The 20,384-nt window shown below is 40.8% G+C and overlaps 1 protein-coding gene across 1 annotated transcript; it reads left to right on the top strand.

Moving 5' to 3' along the window:
* The first annotated feature begins 1,241 nt into the window (after positions 1-1,241).
* On the top strand, positions 1,242-19,528 carry hyou1 (hypoxia up-regulated 1). Its single transcript, XM_023276512.3, has 24 exons — positions 1,242-1,435; positions 2,386-2,461; positions 2,624-2,717; positions 3,396-3,474; positions 3,627-3,781; positions 4,179-4,255; positions 4,349-4,530; positions 5,264-5,379; positions 7,314-7,500; positions 7,700-7,834; positions 9,553-9,635; positions 9,804-9,936; positions 10,231-10,415; positions 10,862-11,000; positions 12,042-12,099; positions 13,452-13,528; positions 13,749-13,922; positions 14,077-14,243; positions 14,329-14,416; positions 14,957-15,213; positions 15,313-15,397; positions 15,842-16,103; positions 16,212-16,319; positions 18,003-19,528. Exons 2-24 carry the CDS (start codon positions 2,392-2,394, stop codon positions 18,050-18,052), a joined length of 2,961 nt encoding a protein of 986 aa, XP_023132280.2. The 5' UTR covers positions 1,242-1,435; positions 2,386-2,391; the 3' UTR covers positions 18,053-19,528.
* Positions 19,529-20,384: the final 856 nt, after the last annotated feature.

The raw sequence follows: 20,384 nt of genomic DNA, 5'->3' as shown, positions 1-20,384 counted from the left end.
AAGATTTCCCATGTGTCTAGAATTTAGGGACACCCTGTAGAATAAAATGAGGTCAAATTTGGACAGATATTGATGTAAACTCTAACTTGACTGGTTGAAGGAGGTGCACAACCACCGAGTGGGAATTCTAATCTTCTCCATTTTTTCCACTATTGTCTGTCACATACATTTTTTCTTTTTTGTTTGTTTATTGTGAGATTTGCAAAACAATAATAATAATAATTATTATTATTATTAGATAGTCCTACCTCTTTTAGATTTTATGGAAAAACATTTAACACAGCAAATAAAATAATGGAATTTTTACAACACTAATTTTACATCTTACAACAGATGTTTCGCAACACAGTTGACAGTTGCTGCAGTTAACTTTTCCTGTATGCAAAGGAGAAAGATGTTTTGATTTCATCTACCTGTGCAAAGGGCAAGTGGCAAGTTTTATACTTGAAAGACAAACTTTCACATTAAAATTATTATCAGTGTAACAGCATACTAGGTGTGGCAATTATCAAAGGTCACTCAGCGTGAAGGAGGGCAATTTGACTGTACAATTTCATTTAAAGCGGACATGTGGTTTTGTCAGACTTTACCTGGAAATGTCGTCATTTGATTTACGCCCACTATCTGGACGTGGACCAATTGGATGGAGCCAGAAGTCGTTTTCGAGTGTCACTCACCCCACGTGGACCAATCACCGTGCAATGCGTGGTAGGTGGGCGGGCTCTGATGTGGGGGTGGTGGTGGGCGGGGTCACCGCTGGTTGTTGCTCGGACAAAGCTGAGGTTAATTACCGGAGACGATGTGTACCTTTCACAATAAGAGCACATAGCTTCCCCTTAGCACAACCAAACACTGTTCAGTATTGATTTCTCATGCTAACTCACATGGAGGTCTTCATGATAGACAGTAGGCAGGTAATCCACTGTTGTCTCCATACTTCCCTGATTAGTGTTTCAGTATCTCTTGGATGGCAAAACGATAACACAACAATCCCCAGTGAGCAAGGCAATCACAACTGTTTTTGATCAATAAATGTATGATAGAGTTACTAAGATCACTAATCACATTTGTTCTTTATGTAGATTTTTGTGTGTGTCCTGTGATTAACAAGTGATCCAGTGGGTAGGTTGCCTGTATGGTCTTCTACGATGTGTTTTCTGCTGAAGGCTACCCGGAAACAGTTTGTGTGTTTGCCTGCAATTTGACAACAGGATTTCTTTCAGAAGCGGCGTCAGTGGATCCAATGAGGTGACGCCGCGTTCCGGGCCCAACTGCTGAGAGCAAGCCGGTGATAAGGGAACTAAAACTAGCAAGTGTGACAACAAAGAAGCTCCGAATCAAGGCAGCACCGGGAAAACTAACCTCAGAACCCGCCCGGAACAGCACGACCTGTTGGTAGCCTCTTGAGACTTTCATTAGTGCCGCCTAAAGAAAGGTAAACCCTGCAACAGCGATGTCAATCATGCGTTCGTATCGGTGATAGTCACACAGTGAGCCGGCTAACAGTAGCTGTTAACTTACGTCAGGGCTGCTTGTTCCAGCATTATATGGCTAGCTTTTCATTTAGAATGGACCACAGATGTTCCTCATTGTCCAGGTGTGTTTAATTTCAACGGTTACCTGTTCCTGGTCCTATGCTGTAATTACTGTATGGAACTGAGCCGTTATAACACACAACCACTACTTTCTAGTGATGTCCAGAAGACTAATGCTTTAAAACATCAATTAAAAGTAATGAAGGTTTGCTTTATGCACTCATTTTACACTCATGTGTCCCCGGATCAGCTGGGGCTAGAAGTTTCTATGCAATTTACCTCCTACCAATGTTCTGCTTTGTGATACACTCAATGTAGATTTTGGGTTTTGACTGAAGCATATGTTAATTTTAACCCACACAGTCTTCAGAGGGCAAACTGGCTCTTTGTTGATAATAGAGAGTTTTAGCCAACCAGCATATGAGCTTGACAACAGTATTATTGCCACGTGTTTGGAAGCCATCTGTACCTATGTGGGTGGAATCAGGTGAATTAATGCCCCATATCTATTTGAGCAAAGGCCGTGACTTTGCCCCAAAGTCAGATTAACGTCAGAACATAAGCAACTGGACATTTGAGTATGATGCACCTATCACTGTTACAGCCTGAGGAGAAACTGGGGTGTTAAAGCAGCTGGAGCAGCCTTGTCTTATCAGCACCTTTAGTTCTTCTGAAAGGAACAAAATAAGGACCACACACATCAGTACAGTCCAGGTGGATGGACAAAGATGAGCAGGATCCCATTTTCAAACCGAAGTTTTGACATACTGGATAGAGGTCAGGGTAAAGAAGAGTCTGTTAAATCCCTGTCTTGTTTTAACATAAATGTTTAATTTGTTCATCTTTGCAGCTCGTCATGGGGGATAGGAAACTGGTGCTGGTTGCCCTCTCTTGCCTTGTTCTGGTATTGTTGCCTTCTCACACAGGTAAAATGATCCCTCAACATGCACAAACATTTTTTTAAATGATGGATTGTCTGTTTAACTGAAAACTGCATCACTGATTAATATTATAGCTGCGCTCTACCACAGATGGTGTTGCCTGTCTGCCTTCCCAAATTTATGTAACACTTTGTTTTGTGTCCGCAGTAAGTGTAGCTGTCATGTCAGTTGACCTGGGAAGTGAGTGGATGAAAATGGCTATAGTGAAACCTGGTGTGCCAATGGAGATTGTTCTCAACAAGTGAGTATGAGCTTTTGTCCTCGTTGCGAAAGAATGAGTATACATGCCTGTGGATGTTAAAGGTGGAGTCTGTGATTGTGGCGAAAGATTTTTGATATGCATGTTTAGATAGTTTGCATGTTTAGATAGTTTGCATGTTTAGATAGTTTGCATGCACCAGATTTACTGTCCGTCTCGCTCCTACAGCTGCCTTTCCCCTCAGTCCTCCCTCTCCTTCCTTTCTATCCATCCTGTGCACATACTGTTGTATCTACTCTCAGACGTACACTACTAGTCAACGGTTTGGACACACCTTCTCATTTAATGGTTTTTATTTAATTGTTCTGTACATTGTAGATTAATACTGAAGAAATCAAAACTATAAAAGAATACATATGGAATTATGTTGTAAACAAGAAAGTGTTAATATTCAGTATTAATCTACTGTATCTGCAAATAATTAAAATGCACTCAATGAGAATTTGTGTCCAAACTTTTGACTGGTAGTGTACGTCGCTTTGGATAAAGGATAAAGTAGACTTGTACATACTGTGTACAATACTATTGATTACAATCATTGTCTTTACCTTTAACTGAGAAGGATGCCCTCACAAAGATTTCTATTTCCTTTAAAAGCATGCTAAGTTACTGGACATCAGTAAGAGAAACTGATATTATGTTTGTTGTCTCTTTCTTTAGAGAGTCAAGGAGAAAAACACCCACAGTTGTATGTCTTAAGGAGAATGAGAGGCTTTTTGGAGACAGTGCACTGGGAGTGGTATGACTTCTTTTCAAATATCTTCCGTTCATTGAACAGAATATTTGCCTCGTCATGTGAATCTCTTTCACGTTCCAAATTCAAATAGACTGAAATAATGTACATTTTGTCCTTGTGCTGTTAATGATCACATCTTCTGTGCAACATTTCAGTCTGTGAAGAACCCCAAAACTGTCTATAGGCACCTCCAAAGTCTTCTGGGTAAAAAGCACGACAACCTGCAGGTGGAGCTCTACCAGAAACGTTTCCCTGAGCACCACTTAGAGGAGGACCCAGTGAGAGGCACAGCTTACTTTAAAAACTCAGAGTGAGTCTCTTCATTTGCCTCCTCTTTCTTATTTCATTGTTGTATTGAAACTGTCCATGTCCATGTGACCCGCTATCACTCTATTCAACATGATCACAAAATAATATCATAACCAAACACAAACAACAATCAGTATGCCCCTTAACCTTATAACAAAACAGCCATTTATTCACCGCTCCTACATTTGTTGTATTTCACCTCTGAAACAGTCTCATCGCTGATGATCAAAGATTTTTATTCATAATATGACTGATGATACTGTACTGCTTCCTTAGAGATACTATATCAGTTGTCATGGAAGCATCAATTCCACAGTATCACCTGTAAAGTAGTTATCAATAAATTGCAGGAAGAAACGCAGCACTGTTTTGGGTCTAACAGCTTTTTCTTCTGCCAGGGAAATGCAGCACACACCTGGGGAGCTGCTGGGCATGGTGCTCAATTATTCACGCGGTCTGGCTCAGGACTTTGCGGGTCAGTTTGCTTGAGGAAGATACATTATTGCATGACATGCTTGAAGATATCCAGCACGTTATTTCCGCCCCTAACAGTCTCTTCAATTCACAGAACAACCAATCAAAGATGCAGTGATCACCGTCCCAGCCTTCTTCAACCAGGCGGAGCGCAGGGCAGTCCTGCAGGCTGCACAGATGGCAGGTCTAAAGGTCCTTCAGCTCATCAACGACAACACAGCCGTGGCCTTGAACTATGGGGTCTTCAGGAGGAAAGATATCGACAGCACAGCTAAGGTGAATGTTTAACTTTGCTCACAAATACACGTGTTGAAGAATCAGATGAGTGGTATTCTGTATTTAACTAAGTGCCAACAAACTTTTAACAAACAACCAGTGACTGTGTGTGTAATAACAGCCTGCTATAGCTTATTCTTTTGGTGCTATGAAGCTTAATTTATTCAAAATGCACCAGTGATGTACTGGTTGACATGTTCCTTATCACCATGAACTCCCACACAGCAGGTTGTTTTTTTTTTTTACTCAATCCCACACACACCATTCATCTGTCTGAATATTCTGTAGAGCACCAAATGTGGTTTAATGCACCACTAAGAACAGTCCCTAACAAACAAGAAAGTCTCCTAATGCTTGAGTACCAGTGCTAAAAATGTAAATGTGCAGCTGTTTGAGGAAGTTGCAAACTATGTTTTTGTGGGGTGATTTTAAAGATTTCTATCTTTAGTCAGAATCAGTGATTGTGGAAATGAGACCCAGAGACAAAGTAGAGAGGTCAGAAAGTGTTGCGATGAGGTTTTGCCACTCTCAAGGGACTTGTTGATGCAACAAAAATATGGAGTATCACCAGCTTTATTGCTAAGTGTATCTCATCATCATTTGTTGAGACCTTTTATTGCAACTTTTCTTTTGGGTTATATTCACATTAATGTATCGGTGGGAATGTAACTAAATTAAAAAGAAAGCTAAGATGACTGTAAAGTGCTGAAAACCTGATCTTGTTCTCTTTCAGAATGTGATGTTTTACGATATGGGCTCAGGCAGCACTACTGCCACTATTGTCACCTATCAGACGGTCAAGTCGAAGGAGGCTGGCACCCAACCCCAGTTACAGATCCGAGGTGTCGGGTGAGTCCTTTGATCCATTCAGTAAAAGTGTGATTTAGAATGATGCTTTTATCAGAGGTAATTCTGTCTGACGTGATAGATTACGTTATGAAATAAAAACAGACTTTTGAATATCCATCCATTATCTATACACCGCTTAATCGTCATTAGGGTCACGGTGGGCTGGAGTCTATCCCAGCTGACTTATGGTGAAGGCAGAGGACACCCTGGACAGGTCACCAGTTTATCACAGGGCTACATATAGAGACAAGCAAGCACACTCACATTCACACCTAGTGACAATTTAGAGTTACCAGTTAACCTTAGCACGTTTTTGAACTGTGGGAGAACCCACGCATGCACAGGGAGAACATGGAAACCCCATGCAGAAAGATCCCAGGCCGGGGATATTCTAGCTGCAAGGTGACAGTGCTAACCACCGAGTCACCGTGCAGCTCGATTTGTGAATATTATTATTTTAAAATAAGACATGTACAATGAAACCAAAAAGATAAATTTTACTTACAAAATGAGAGCAATTAAAAAGCTTTTAGATATATTAAAACAGTGGTCATTGTGATGAATAGTCTTGTAATACTTAATAATGTTTCATAATGAACCGAGTTATGATAGTTAATTATTAATTGTTTATTCATACAGTGTTTATAGCCTCATGTCATTCATTAATAGATCCTCAGCAGCAGGCAGAATTTCACATCTTTCATTGTCAGGATACTTATCGTTTCAAATGTACAATAGAATTTAACAGGTCATTTTGGAACAATGGGCACAGATTGTAGTATCAGTTGTATTGAGTACACTTTTTAGCATTGGCGCTTCATAACATTACGAACAAAAACTACAGCCCCTGTCACGGTGCAGGTCCTGTGAGGCCATCTCAGGTACTCATTAGACTCCACCTCAATAGTCTTTGTGACAGACTGTAAGATTTCTTTGGGGGCCAAATGGCCAAGCTGCATAGACACCTGTAGTTTTTCCTTTTCTTTCTCTTCTACCTCTTTCTCTTTCTTCTTCCTTCTGCCACCGGAGTCTAATGCAGAAAAAAGAACTTTATGACTTGGACTAGTCTCCTGATTCTCTTTACCAAGTTTCATGTCTGTGCCTTGACTACTTAAAGTCCACATACGGGTGAAGTTAAAGGTGTGTTATACTGAATTCCTTGAAACAAGCTGATCACTATAAACCATACATTTGTGCTATACTAGATCTTATTAATAAGTTAAATTTATTTTTTTTGTTCAAAAGCAGGGCTGCTTGGTGGTTAGCACTTTCGCTTTGCAGCTAGAAAATCCCCGACCTGGGATCTTTCTGCATGGAGTTTGCATATTCTCCCTGTGCATGCGTGGGTTTTCTCCAGATTCTCCAGGTTCCTCCCACAGTTCAAAAACATGCTGAGGTTAATTGGTAACTCTAAATTGTCCTTAGGTGTGAATGTGCTTGTTTGTCTCGATATAGTCTGGATCCACGGAGTTGTTAAAGATTTCTGTATCACAGTAAGATAGCAGCACAGCGTCACTGTAACTATGACAACAAGTGAACACTACGTCAGTTGACTGCAGATGATCACATGATTGTGATCCTACTACAAATTGACCGCTGCAGACTTATTGGGACTCATCCGTGGGAACTCATACAAGGAACAGTTGATTAAATTGTGGGGGTGTTTCCGAGTCCCATCAATTCCTGCTACTCGCTCCATATTTAGGTCATGCGATCCATACATAACACACATGCATAGCACACACCTGTGGTCAACGCAACGTTGTTTTGTTTGTGGGTATGTTTATATTAAATGGTCACATTCTGTGATGCCGTGATTTCTGCCATGAATTTTTTCAAGATTTGACTGCTCACTCAAAATGATACAATGACTGAGCAGCCTTGGCGGAGTACTGCGCTCACTGAGTGCTTTTTTTGTTCTGTTTCTGCTCTAGGTTTGATCGTGGGCTGGGAGGCTTTGAGATGGACCTGCGACTCCGGGACCACCTGGCCAAACTGTTCAATGAACAGAAGAAGAGCAAGAAAGATGTGAGGGAGAACCACCGGGCTATGGCCAAGCTCCTCAAAGAGGCTCAGAGGCTCAAGACTGTACTCAGTGCCAATGTGGACTTCATGGCTCAAGTGAGTCCAGAAACACTTCAACCTTCAGTTTATCTTTTTAGTTTTGTATCTCACTGTAATGTTGTGACTCAGAACTAATTGCACTGTGAAAAACCATTTGCAACATCTGGAAAATCTGTTTAAATACACCTCTGCCCTGTTCTGGAAAAGAATATAGATTTTCATCTTACATTTTTGTTTTGTTTTTTTTTTTTTACAGGTGGAAGGTTTGATGGATGACATCGACTTCAAAGCTAAGGTGACCAGGGCTGAGTTTGAACAATTGTGTGCTGATCTTTTTGAAAGAGTGCCTCGCCCAGTGCAGGATGCCCTGACTGCAGCTGAAATGAAGCTGGTCAGTATTCTCACTCCACCTCTATACATGTCTTATCAAGTGCAGCTTGGTTGTCTTATGCATGTGGGGAGACTGTCATGATTCCTGTGGGAAGATTTGGTGTTTGGTTGCTGATGACACTGAATACAGAAAAGCTCGGCAGAAGAGGATGTCCTGTCAACAACAGACTATGGACTCCTGTATACCTGGCATGGTATCAGTCCTGTAGTCCTCCACGTATTGAATTATTTACTAAAGTCAGTACTTATATCGATCAGGCATAACATTATGACCACCTGCCTAATATTTTGTTGGTCCCCCTTTTGCTTCCAAAACAGCCCTGATTAGTCGAGACATGGACTCCACTAGACCCCTGAACGAGTGCTGTGGTGTCTGGCACCAAGATGTTAGCAGCAGATCATTTAAGTCCTGTAAGTTACGAGGTGAGGCCTCCATGGATCGGACTAGTTTGTCCTGCACATCCCACAAATGCTCCATTGGATTGAGATCTGGGGAATTTGGAGGCCAAGTAAACACCTCAAACCATTCCTGAACTATTGTTGCTTGGTAGCATGGTGCATTATCCTGCTGAAAGAGCCATCAGGGAATATTGTTTCCATGAAAGAGTGTACATGGTCTGCAACAATGCTTAGGTCAGTGCTACATGTCAAAGTCCACATAGATTGCAGGACCCAAGGTTTCCCAGCACGACATTGCCCAAAGCATCACACTGCCTCCACCAGCTTGCCTTCTTTCCATAGTGCATACTGGTGTCATGTGTTTCCCAGGTAGGCGACACACACGCACGCCAGGCCACCTTCTTCCATTGCTCCATGGTCCAGTTCTGAAGCTCATGTGCCCATTGTTAGTGCTTTTGGCACTGCACAGGGGTCAGCATGGGCTCCCTGACTGGTCTTTGGCTATGCAGCCCCATATGACTGACAAACTGTGATGCACTGTGTATTCTGACACCTTTCTATCAGAACCAGCATTAATGTCTTCAGCAATCTGAGCAACAATAGCTGGTCTGTTGGATCGGATCAGACTGGCCAACCTTCCCTCCCCATGCATCAGTGAGCCTTGGCCGCCCATGACCCTGTCGCCGGTTCACCACTGTTCTTTCCTTCGACCACTTTTGATAGATACTGACAACTACAGACCAGGAACACCCCACAAGAGCTGCAGTTTTGGAGATGCTTTGACCCTGTCGTCTAGCAATCACAATTTGGCCCTTGTCAAACTCACTCAAATCCTTACTCTTGGCCATTTTTCCTGCTTCTAACACATAAAGTTTGAGGACGAAATGTTCACTTGCTGTCTAAAATATCCAACTCACTAACAGGTGCCACGATGAAGAGATAATCAGCGTTATTCACTTCAGCTGTCAGTGGTCAGAATGTTATGCCTGATCGGTGTATATACTATTTACAAGTGTATGTAAACTTTTGCTCACACTTATATAGACAGCGTTAGTATGTAGCAAAATGGGAAACAAATGACCCTCTAGCAAACTGGGACTTTGTGACAGAAGTAGGCTTTGTTTTATCACTTCTGTTGATCAGTGTCATACTGTATCTTTTAGCACAAATGCGTCAATCAACTGAATACACCTAGTCTAACATTTGATGAGGTTATTTTGGCCAACACCATTTTCATTTTTAAGCAATAAATAGTGAATTTAAATCGGTGCATATTTTGGTTACTGCTATGAGTCTAAGTTTTTCTGTTTCTGTCAACAGGATGAAATTGAGCAGGTGATTTTAGTTGGTGGTTCCACACGTGTCCCCAAGGTCCAGGAAGTGCTGCTCAAAGCTGTGGGGAAGTAAGTGTCTACCACAAGGACGTGTCTCTTAGTTTGACTACTTTCACTTTCACAAGTGTAAACTGTAATCACATTTATCCTTGACCTAAACTTTAGTTCCACGTTCTTTTGTTGTCAACTTAATGGCATGAAACAGTGCAGTGGTAATGAAGCGTCTTTCCTGTGCAGAGAGGAGCTGGGCAAGAACATCAATGCAGATGAGGCAGCAGCCATGGGCGCCGTGTACCAGGCTGCTGCCCTCAGCAAGGCCTTCAAAGTCAAACCTTTCCTGGTCCGAGATGCAGCTGTCTTCCCAATTCAGGTCAGCACAGGTCTCTACCTCGTACTGCTGGAGAGGAGATGGCTTTAGTTAACAATAACTTTGCAAAAATTATTGGTATATGGACTATATTTAACCTTTGATGGGGAAACCGGTGGTCATATGTCTTTTAATGGCTTTCAGCGACAGAAGTGATGATGTGTCTTAAAGACTAGATTAGAATTCAGTAATAGATTGAAATCATTTTTCACTTACATTTTTGTGAACAGTTTCTGAGTGCAACGTAAATCTGTTCCAGTCCACGTGAACACTAGCCATGATATTTGATTCTGTTAGGTGGAGTTCAACCGGGAGGTGGAGGAGGAGGGGATCAAAAGCCTGAAACACAACAAACGAATCCTGTTCCAGAGGATGGCACCATATCCTCAGCGCAAGGTCATTACATTCAATCGCTATAGTGACGACTTCGCTTTCGACATCAACTACGGCGACCTCAGCTTCCTGAGTCAGGAGGACCTCAGGTTGGCCTTAGCACCTTCTGTTTATGGGAGCTAATGAAAGGGTGTTTGCACAGAATTGAGTTATTTCAACTAGTTAAAACCAAAGAAAAGTGCATTTTTATTTGACACCTAGGTTCCTTTTGTGGCTGAAAATGACGTTAATGATAAATTCTATTTCTGTGTTTGTTTTTTCTGTTTTACTAGAAATTCCATGTTCAAAATCATTCATAACCTTTCTCAGTAATCATCATTGGCTAAACATTTTGTCACCACCGCAATCAAATCATTTCTATAATTGCTAACGAGCTTTTAACTTGTCTCCGTTGGGATTTTGGACTACACCATGCATAATTTTGGTCTTTGCATCATAGATGTTATTATGAGGTTCATTCAATGTACTTTGAGCCATGATTTAATTGTATTTAATTGTAAGCTGTGTCTCTGCCCTTCTTGATTGTGCACTGCAGTGTATTTGGCTCTCTGAACCTGACCACAGTCAAACTGTCTGGAGTGGGCAGCAGCTTTCAGAAGCACTCAGATGCCGAGTCAAAAGGAATCAAAGCCCATTTCAACATGGATGAAAGTGGTGTGCTTCTGCTGGATCGGGTCAGTTACACTACAGTGTGTTTTAGTTTAATCAGTGAGCTGTCACATAGTAGAGATCAGTATCCGGCATTCAAAAAGAAAGATCTTACTAAAAAAACGTCTGCCATGTGTCTCTGATAAACACTGCAGTCTGTAGCTAGCACTTATCATCTGTGTAAACCAGGCCCAATTACCACAGCTGTTAAATGAAAAACCCTAAATCTGGATAATCCGAAGAATACCTTTTTGCTGCAAGAACACAGTCAGTTTTGTCACGTGTCAGACATATTGGGTTAGACTTTGATTTTCTTCTCAGGTGCCACAATGGTCAGTTAGGGTTATTGAACTCAAAGCCAAAATCAACAGAATGTGCTTAGTTCAAAAGGGTTTGATAACAATGAAAACAATAAAAATAAATCAGAGGATTTATGTGTGCCTAATGGCAAAATAACCTGTGCAACATCTATGTGTTACATATCAAAACAAGAATAAGCATTCGGAGAACGCAGTACTCTGACAAGGCTGCTTAGTCGTTGTAGGATTTCCGATGCTAAAGTCCTGCTAAGTCCACAGCAGTCGTTTTGTAGTAGGATCGCAATCATGTGATCGTCAGCAGGCATCTAGCGTAGTGTTCACTTGTTGTCTGAACAAGTGTACTGAATTTCCCTCTGGGGATTAATAAAGTCAGTCTAAGTTACAGTGACGCTGTGCCGCTATCTTGCAGTGATACAGAAATCTTTAACAAATCCGTAGATCCAGACTATAAGCTGCATCACTGGCAAAATCTAATCACGTGGTCCTTGTGTCATTTCTGACCTTCCCTGAGAATTTTATCCAAATCCGTTTGTCTGTTTTTGAGTAATTTTGCTAACAGACAGACAAACAGACAGACAAACATACACTGATTGTCACATAACTCCACTATGTTCGTTGGTGGAGTAACAACATTTTTTTGTTATGATTGACTTGAATAATCTCAGAACTAAAACTGTTTTATTTTTAGCAGTAGCAGTATTTTAGCAGTCAATTTAAATTTTAATTTGTTGTAATTTTCATTCGCAGGTGGAGTCTGTCTTTGAAACCATTGTGGAGGAGAAAGAAGAGGAATCAACTTTAACTAGTAAGTTTTGCAAACACAACCACAAAATCAGGCTCAACCCATTTTAAACACAAAGTCACTGTATCGACATGAGCAGTCAAAATACTTGGACAAAATGTTCAGCAAGTGTTGAATATTGCTAACTAATTGAAACACTAATGTGTGTAAGTCGACATAAAAAGATACGTGGTTATAATAGTAACCTAAGTTTATCAATTTGAAATGATCTGTAAATGAATTTGTGCAAATCTTACTGTGTCTGTTGTCTACAGCAGCTTTATGAAAAGTTGTACAGTGTCATTAGATACAGTCGTTAGCCATGTGTAGGTTGATCTGAAATCTGCGACACAATAACCATGCACAACTTGACACACATCAGACTGGCCGATTCTGACTGTTTTTGTCAGGAACTTATTGATTTTGGGTGGTTTCTTTTGTTTTTGTTTTTTTTCATCCATCCGCACTGACAATATTACATCTGCCTGTACTGTTTACTTGGTCTTAAAGAACTGAACTGAAGAACTGATTAGAATTTATTGGTCACTGGATCCTCACAAAATAAGCCATATTTTAAGAATATTTGCACTAGTTATGACAACATTTCATACAAGTGTTCAACAGGATAAAAATATTTAAGTAATTAACTCAAATGTTCAAGAGATCCCAGGTTGACGTCATTGTGACAAAATAATGTTCTGCAAAAACATTTTTCTGGCCATTATTCAGTGCCATAACTGAAGATCAGAAGGGAAAGTGTGTCCATAATTGTAATGTGGTTTGATTTTCGACTGATGAAGCTACTTGGTGCCACTTTTAAACTGTGGTGGCTGTAGAGATCTTCTGTACTGTCGAGCTAAAGCATCTACATTTTAGAATTCGTAGATTCTTTGCAGCAACATTGCAGCATTGAAGATTTGTCTGCTGTCATGGATGCAACTTTGCATTCTGTCAGAATCAGCTTTATTGGCTCAGCATGTGAACATACAAAGAATTTGGCTATGTTTGGTGCTTTCATTGAACTTTAACATTTTCAAATCTTCACTACATACAGTAGATTATCAGTCTGGACAGACCAGGATGGAAACTGCAACTTGGCTGATTGGTGGAGACATTAGGCAGTAATTGTAGTTTATTCAACACTTTACACTACTCCTATTTTATTGCCTGTGTTATACAAGATGCAATAAGAAAAATGATCAACAGATATTCCATAAGAAGGTTGTTTGCTGTTTTGTTACAGCTTTTAGAACAATCCATAGAGGTAAAGATTTGAAAGTTTGCATGTTTAACTGTTGACTTATCAAGTAAAATTTGTATTATACCATGTATGAATCATCATGAATTAACTGAGACAACAATTTGCTGTCTTTCAGAACTTGGTAACACAATTTCCACCTTGTTTGGAGGAGGATCCTCAGAACCTGCCCCAAATGTAACTGAACCTGTCCAGGTAAATGCACCTCATTCAGTAGAACCACACATTGTCCCAAATCAGGTATTAAGACTGATCTTTGTATGAATTCTACATTTGACACTTCTGATAAATAACTTGAGCTCCATGACATATGTGGTTTGTAACAATTTTACAGCTAACTGATGAAACTAAAGTGTTGGGTAAACCTCCCTGGAATGAGATTGTAGCTCACTGTCTCTTTATTTGCTGTGTCTAGGACGAAGAGGAAATACTTCCAGAGTCTGGAAAGGATAACAAGAATGAGGATGGCAATAATGAGGCACAGAAGGATGAGGCTACCAAGGAGAAGCAGGAAGATTTGGAGAAAAGTGCAGGTGAAGAGAAAAGCCAGGAGAAAACAGAGGAGGCAGGCAGCAAGAACGAAGCCAAGGTAAGCTCTGCCACAGGTAATCCCTGAGCACTGAATTCAAAAGCAAATGTAGTAAATGTACCTGTACAGTGGTTCCAAAATTTGTACAGTCCTTGATGAATATGTAGGCACTTGAAACTTGGTACTGAAAGTAGCCACATGTCTGCTTGTGAAGGAGGAGAAAGACGAAGAGAAATCTGGAAACGCAGAGGTGGAGAAGGATGCAGAGAAGAAGGCGAAACCTCAGAAAAAGAGCAAGATCTCTGAAGACATAACAGTGGAACTTGTAATCAATGACATCCTCGATCCCACTGCTGAAGACCTCACTTTGTCTAAAAAGAAGTAAAGCACCATTTATTTATTTCTAGCTCTTTCATTGTTTGGTTCTCAATTTTGTCAGCTAAAGTGAGTCTTTTTACCTTTTCAGGCTGCAGGATTTGACAGACAGGGATCTGGCCAAACAGGAACGGGAAAAAACACTGAACAGTCTGGAAGCTTTCATTTTTGAGACACAAGTAAGCAAATACCTGTGGCAGAGGAGGGCATATATAAAATGTGTTATAGTCCCTCCACAGTTCACCTCAAATTAAAGCTGAAAGTCTGCACTTAAGGTATGTTTTGATTGTTGATTTCAAATCCATTGTGGTGATGTACAGAGTTGAAGTGCTTAAAATTGCACCAATGTCCAAATATTTATGGACCTGAATGTAATATTATTATTATTATTGTTGTTATTATTCCTAATAATGATGAACTAGAAAAGCACTCAGAGAGCGCAGTGCTCCTCCAAGGCTGCTGCTCAGTCTTTATATGATTTCCGACGGCTGAAATCTTTACAGAAATCGTGGGTCCAGACTATAAACCGCATCACTGCCAAAATCTAATCAGTTGGTCTTTGGTACAGACAGACAAACAGACAAACACACAGATCATCACATAACTCCGATGCGTTCCTTGGTGGAGTAACAGTAATAATAGCTAATGAGAAAAAAGTGATAAGACGCCATATAACCTGAGCCTCTTCTAAAAACACTGTACATGTGTTGCTTCTCCAGGACAAACTCTACCAGGAGGATTACCAGCAGGTGGTGACGGAGGAGGAGAAGGAGCAGATCTCAGCCAAGCTGAGGGAGGCGTCTGAGTGGATGGACGAGGACGGCTATGCTGCCACCACCAAGCAGCTAAGAGAGAAGCTGTCTCAGCTGAAGAGTCTGTGCAAGGACATGTTTTTCAGGGTAGAGGAGCGACGCAAGTGGCCAGACCGTCTTGCTGCCCTGGACAGCTTGCTCAACACCTCCAGCTTCTTCTTGAGGTGACTGCTCAAGACATAAGGCATGAGGAAACTGGAAATGTGAGGAGTTTGTGGTACACCAATAATTTTACGTTGACCGACCTTTTTTTTTTCTCAAAGGAGTGCCAGACTGATCCCAGAGGATGACCAGATCTTTACTGAAGTTGAGCTAAATATGTTAGAAAAAGTCATCAATGAAACAACGGTAGGTAGTGAAATCATTAATAGTTTCTTGGTTCTTAGTACTGCTGTGGAAACTGTTACCTTGTTCTTTTTTTCCTTAAAGGGACACCCCAAGATTTTATTATGACTACCTAATAGTATATAGAACTGGTAAAATTCAACATTCACTGAATTCTACATTTTCCATAATTTAATTCTGCACCAGATGCTTTTAACTCCGTCTCTGCAAGTAAATGTCTCTGATCTCTCAAACCTCATGCATCCCAGCTTTCTCTTATCTGTCATTTTGTCATCGACAAGCTAAAGTTTAGAAAACCCCGATGGCACATAATCAGGGATACTTTCTCAGATTATATCTTCCAGAGCTACAAAAGACATTTTAGAGCTGTGTTCAGACTGGTTGAATAATTCTTCTTGATTCAATTAGACTGAGCTTAATGTGTGAAACTGTCTCTGTGTGCTTCAGATGTGGAAGAATGAGACGGTAGCAGACCAAGAGAAACGCTCTCCACAGGAACGGCCAGTCCTGCTGTCCAAAGACATAGAGTCCAAGCTGGCTCTGTTGGATCGAGAGGTTAACTACTTGCTCAATAAGGCCAAATTTGCCAAGCCCAAGTCTAAACCCAAAGCCAAGAACAGCACAAGCACTAATAAAAACAATAAGACCAACGACACATCTGAAGAAAAAATCATCCCTCCGACAGAGGAGAGCACAGACACAAAGAGTGGTGGGTCAAACAGTGAAAAACGTGTGGTTGTCATCTTCCCTCACTACTCATCAATAAGAATTAGATTTGTAATGAAATAACTTAATGTATTTTTTCATTAAAACACAGAAAGCCCAGAAGAGGTCCAGCCAGGCGACGCTCCTCCCACCGAGGAGAGCACTCTACATGCAGATTCAGAAAGCCAGTCACAGCCCACAGAAGAAGTGACAACTCCAGGTCGGTCAGCCATACCTGTTGCTGATAATGCTGGAGAACTTTAGGGGATGGGCAAAATATTTAGGACATGCAGCGATCAGCCACAGCTTTAAAACCATCTGCCCAGTATTGTCCATGTTCTCCTCATGTTACAAGCCCAGTTCTGAGCTTCTGGTCCCACACACAAGGACCTGTGGGAGTGTCCTGTGGTGTCTATAAACGGGTAGCAGATGTGTTATGGGTCCTCTGTGGATCGGGTTTGATCCTGTGCATTCCCACAGATGCTGAGATTGAGATCTTGGGGTCCTTCTTTGAGTTCCTCAAGCTGTTCATGAGCAGTTTTTGTGTGGCAGGGTGCTGGGAGAGGCTACTGCTGTCCAGGGGTGCAGTTTCCATGGGGAGTGTGTGTCGTCTGAAACAATGTCGGTCCTGTGGATGGTGCATGTCAACTTCACACCCACACGAATGCCAGGGCCCAAGGTTTTCCAGCAGAACATTGCATTGTAGTGAAGATGATTGACTTCACTTGTCTGTGGTTTTAATGTTGTGGCTGATGGGTGAATAAACTGCAGTCTCAGCACAAATGGAATATTTTATTACTGCTGGACTGTTTCCTCGTATTGCATTACCTGGTCAGTCATTCTGTAATTTCATCCTGCAACAGTAGAAGTTTCAGTATGACTGAGTGAGTCCTACAGTTGGAAAAAAGGCATGCGAAGCCTTTGGGATTATTTGGATTTCTGAATTAATTGGTCATAAAATGTGTTCTGATCTTCATCTAAGTCACAACAATAGACAAACAGTCTGCTTAAACTAATACCGCACGAAAAATTATTCTCACCGGACATCCCAAGAATATTGCTGACCTGAAACGGTTTTATACAGACGAATGGTCCAGAATTCCTCCTGATCATTGTGCAGGTCTGATCTGCAACTACAGGAAACATTTGGTTGAGCTTATTGCTGCCAAAGGAAGGTCAACCAGTTATTACATCCTAAGGTTCACATACTTTTTCCACCCTGCCCTGTGAATGTTTACATGTTGGGCTCCATAAGAAAATATCATTTTTTGTGCAGTATTAGTTTAAGCAGACTGTGTTTGTCTATTGTTGTGACTTAGATGAAGATCAGAACACATTTCATGGCCAATTTATGCAGAAATCCAAGTAACACATACTTTTTTCTGCAACTGTATGTACTTTAAAGCTTAGAAACTGAGGAAGTTGCCGTGTTTACCAATTACCATGTGATTCATTACAATAAAATGGTGTTTTACATTGTTATAGCATTTAAATGAGCATTTGTTTTGCATTTGACAAATTACTACATAATTTAGCTTTAGCTGGTAATTTATAATGGAAGACAGCGGTTAATAAAATGAATAATTTGGCCTACATTTAGAAAGGATTGATTGTAACGACCACAGAAGTACTAGTCTCAGCCAGAGCTGGTGAGATGACAGACCTCTCCTTTTCAAACGTCACACTGACTCAGTCTCAGCTAACAAGCTTTACCATAGCAACAGCCTTTTGTGTGTACCTTATTAAATCAGTAAACATGTGCTGGAGTCGCTCAGCCCTGTATCCACAGACTGGAAAGGTAGCGTGGTCACTGCAGAGCTTGTGCTTTTCTGTACCGATGAACGGAGATGATGTAATCCCATACACTCGGAGTTCACGTTTCCTTCTCTTCATTCATTTCCAGGACCAACAGAGAAGGCCCAACCTGAAAACCACATAGAAGATGAATTATAACAGCTGGAACTGAAAAAAAAAATCACTATATTTATTGACAGTGTATAAATGTTCAAGTTCCCTCTCGCGCTGTTTTTTCTCCATTTGTTTTCTCCGTTTTATCGTTATTGCCCGTTTTGTTGAGCTGCTGGAAGCTGATTGGATACAGACTGGAAACGACTCGTCTTGCCCTCCCCGCCTCCTCATTTTGTTCCTCCTGCAGTTTATCTCTTTTGCCTTTCATGGATTCTATAAGCAACAGACACCGAGACACCACGAAGAACCAGTTCAACAGAAAATGAAGCCCCAGACTGCCATGGTGGAGACGGTGTCCAAACAAAACGCTTATATCCGACATCATGATCTCATCCATACTGGCACAGAGGGAGGTGAAATCATTTAAAAAAAACTATGGACAGCTGACAAAAGCAGGCACTGTCCTCCTCTGGTTTGTCATTTCATCTCCTGATGTATTGTTGTCAGGGTTAGCATATGTCTGAACTGTGGTGAGTCAGTGCACTATTTAATGGTTACAGCTCACAGGATTCTCAGTGGATAGAATCATGGTTTTTTATTGTTGTTTTCGATGCCAACCTGCAATTTATTTGGCTGCATAAATCATAAGTATGTTTGCAGTAATGCTACAAAGTGGAATCAAATGTCTTGTACATTCATCATGTTCAAAAATACATGTTTTGAATGAAAAGCATTGCTAATATGGTGAGTCATAACATTAACTATGAATTTTTCCTTATTTCGACTGATTGGGCAGGATGGTCATGGGGAAGTCATGTTACACTTATTGACTAGGATTTTAGGAGCAGCAATTCACAAGTCAGTGACAAAATTTCCTGTCATCCAGGTAAATTTGGAGAACAATGGCCAGTGTTATGCATGATTCAGAAATGCTGCATATCACTTAACGTGCAGATCCTGAAGTGATAAAACCCTTACATTTCCATTTTTGAGTTTGCTTTGCTTGGCGAAACTTTATTCCTCCATCGCCATTTTAGAGTTTTTAAAAAACACAGTCAGACCTGATAGAAGATGGTGCAAAAAAACAGGTGCATGCTGGGGTCCATCAAGTAGCTCCTGTCTGCACGATGAGAACAAATTATTAAACTGGACCACCAAACAGGGTTGATCTGGCATTTTAGGAGCCTCCACATATCTGCTTCCCGTTGTTCTGATGTAGCTGGTTTCTGAATGAGTTTTTCTACTGATGCTTGAATGTGTTTGACAGCAGACAAACTCCATGACTTCAAAGTCTCACAAGCTGCTAGAAGAGGTGGTGTATTAATGTTGTCTTTTTTTTCCCTTTCTGTTTTTTTTTTTTTTTTTTTTTTATCCCGACACGTTCTGTGGTGCAGGTTCTTGCTTTGTGTTCGCAGCACTCTGGATTATTTGAATAATTGAAGAAAACACCTGGTCAGGCATGGGAGATGCAAACAATGTTGTATTTCTAAACTGTTAATAAAGAATAATTTTTGTTTTTAATTTCATTGTCATTTTGTTAGTGTAGTAGCTTGCTTTTTGAGCTTACTTTGTGGTTGTAGTCAGTGCAGGGCCCTGACTTTGAGCCAGCACACCTGCTGAAGTGTCCTTGGGCAAGATGCTGTTCTGGCACATGGGGAAACATCCATCCATCCATTATCTATACACTGCTTAATCCTCATTAGGGTTGCACATTTTTTTCCCTTTCCAAGCTGACTTAGGGTAAAGGCAGGTGACACCCTGGACAGGTCACCAGTTTATCACAGGGCTACATATAGAGACAAACAATCACACTCACATTCACACCTAAGGACAATTTAGAGTTATCAATTAACCTCAGCATGTTTGTGAACTGTGGGAGGAAGCCAGAGAAGAACATGCAAACTCCATGCAGAAAGATCCTGCAAACACAGGGATGCGAACCAGTGAAGTTCTAGGTGCAAGGGAGCAGTGCTAACCACCAAGCCCCTGTGCAGCCCCAGGGGTAAACAGAAAAAGTAAAATGACCAAATTAGTCAGTAGGCTCAGTATAACAACGGCTAACGTAGTGATCAGTTTCTTACGGGCTTTTACATTTTTTCGTATCTCTTCCTTTATACCTTAAACAAGGGAAATATTTGAATGTGAATAGACCAGAATAGAATATCCTTTATTACTCCCACAAAGGGAAATTTTCAACGTCACAGCACGAAAATACAACTATAAACTAAAGAGGTGAGGTATACATACACACTAGGTACACACTTCTGGTCAAAAGTTTTAGATCACCCCAATTTTCCCAGTTTTTCATGGGAAATTATGCATTTTAATGTCTCATTGTACTTTAAAATGAAAGCATAAAACAAATTCAGTTTAAAAA

This window comes from Amphiprion ocellaris, chromosome 14 (genome assembly GCF_022539595.1).
Source record: "Amphiprion ocellaris isolate individual 3 ecotype Okinawa chromosome 14, ASM2253959v1, whole genome shotgun sequence".
Classification (NCBI taxonomy): domain Eukaryota; kingdom Metazoa; phylum Chordata; class Actinopteri; family Pomacentridae; genus Amphiprion; species Amphiprion ocellaris.
This window is presented reverse-complemented; position numbering and strand designations above follow the sequence as displayed.

Coding starts and splice junctions, on each gene's coding strand:
- hyou1 (XM_023276512.3), top strand. CDS start 2,392: ATGGGGGATAGGAAACTGGTGCTGGTTGCCCTCTCTTGCCTTGTTCTG. Junction 3,475..3,626: donor GAGACAGTGCACTGGGAGTG/GTATGACTTCTT, acceptor GCAACATTTCAG/TCTGTGAAGAACCCCAAAAC. Junction 16,320..18,002: donor AGAAGAAGTGACAACTCCAG/GTCGGTCAGCCA, acceptor ATTCATTTCCAG/GACCAACAGAGAAGGCCCAA.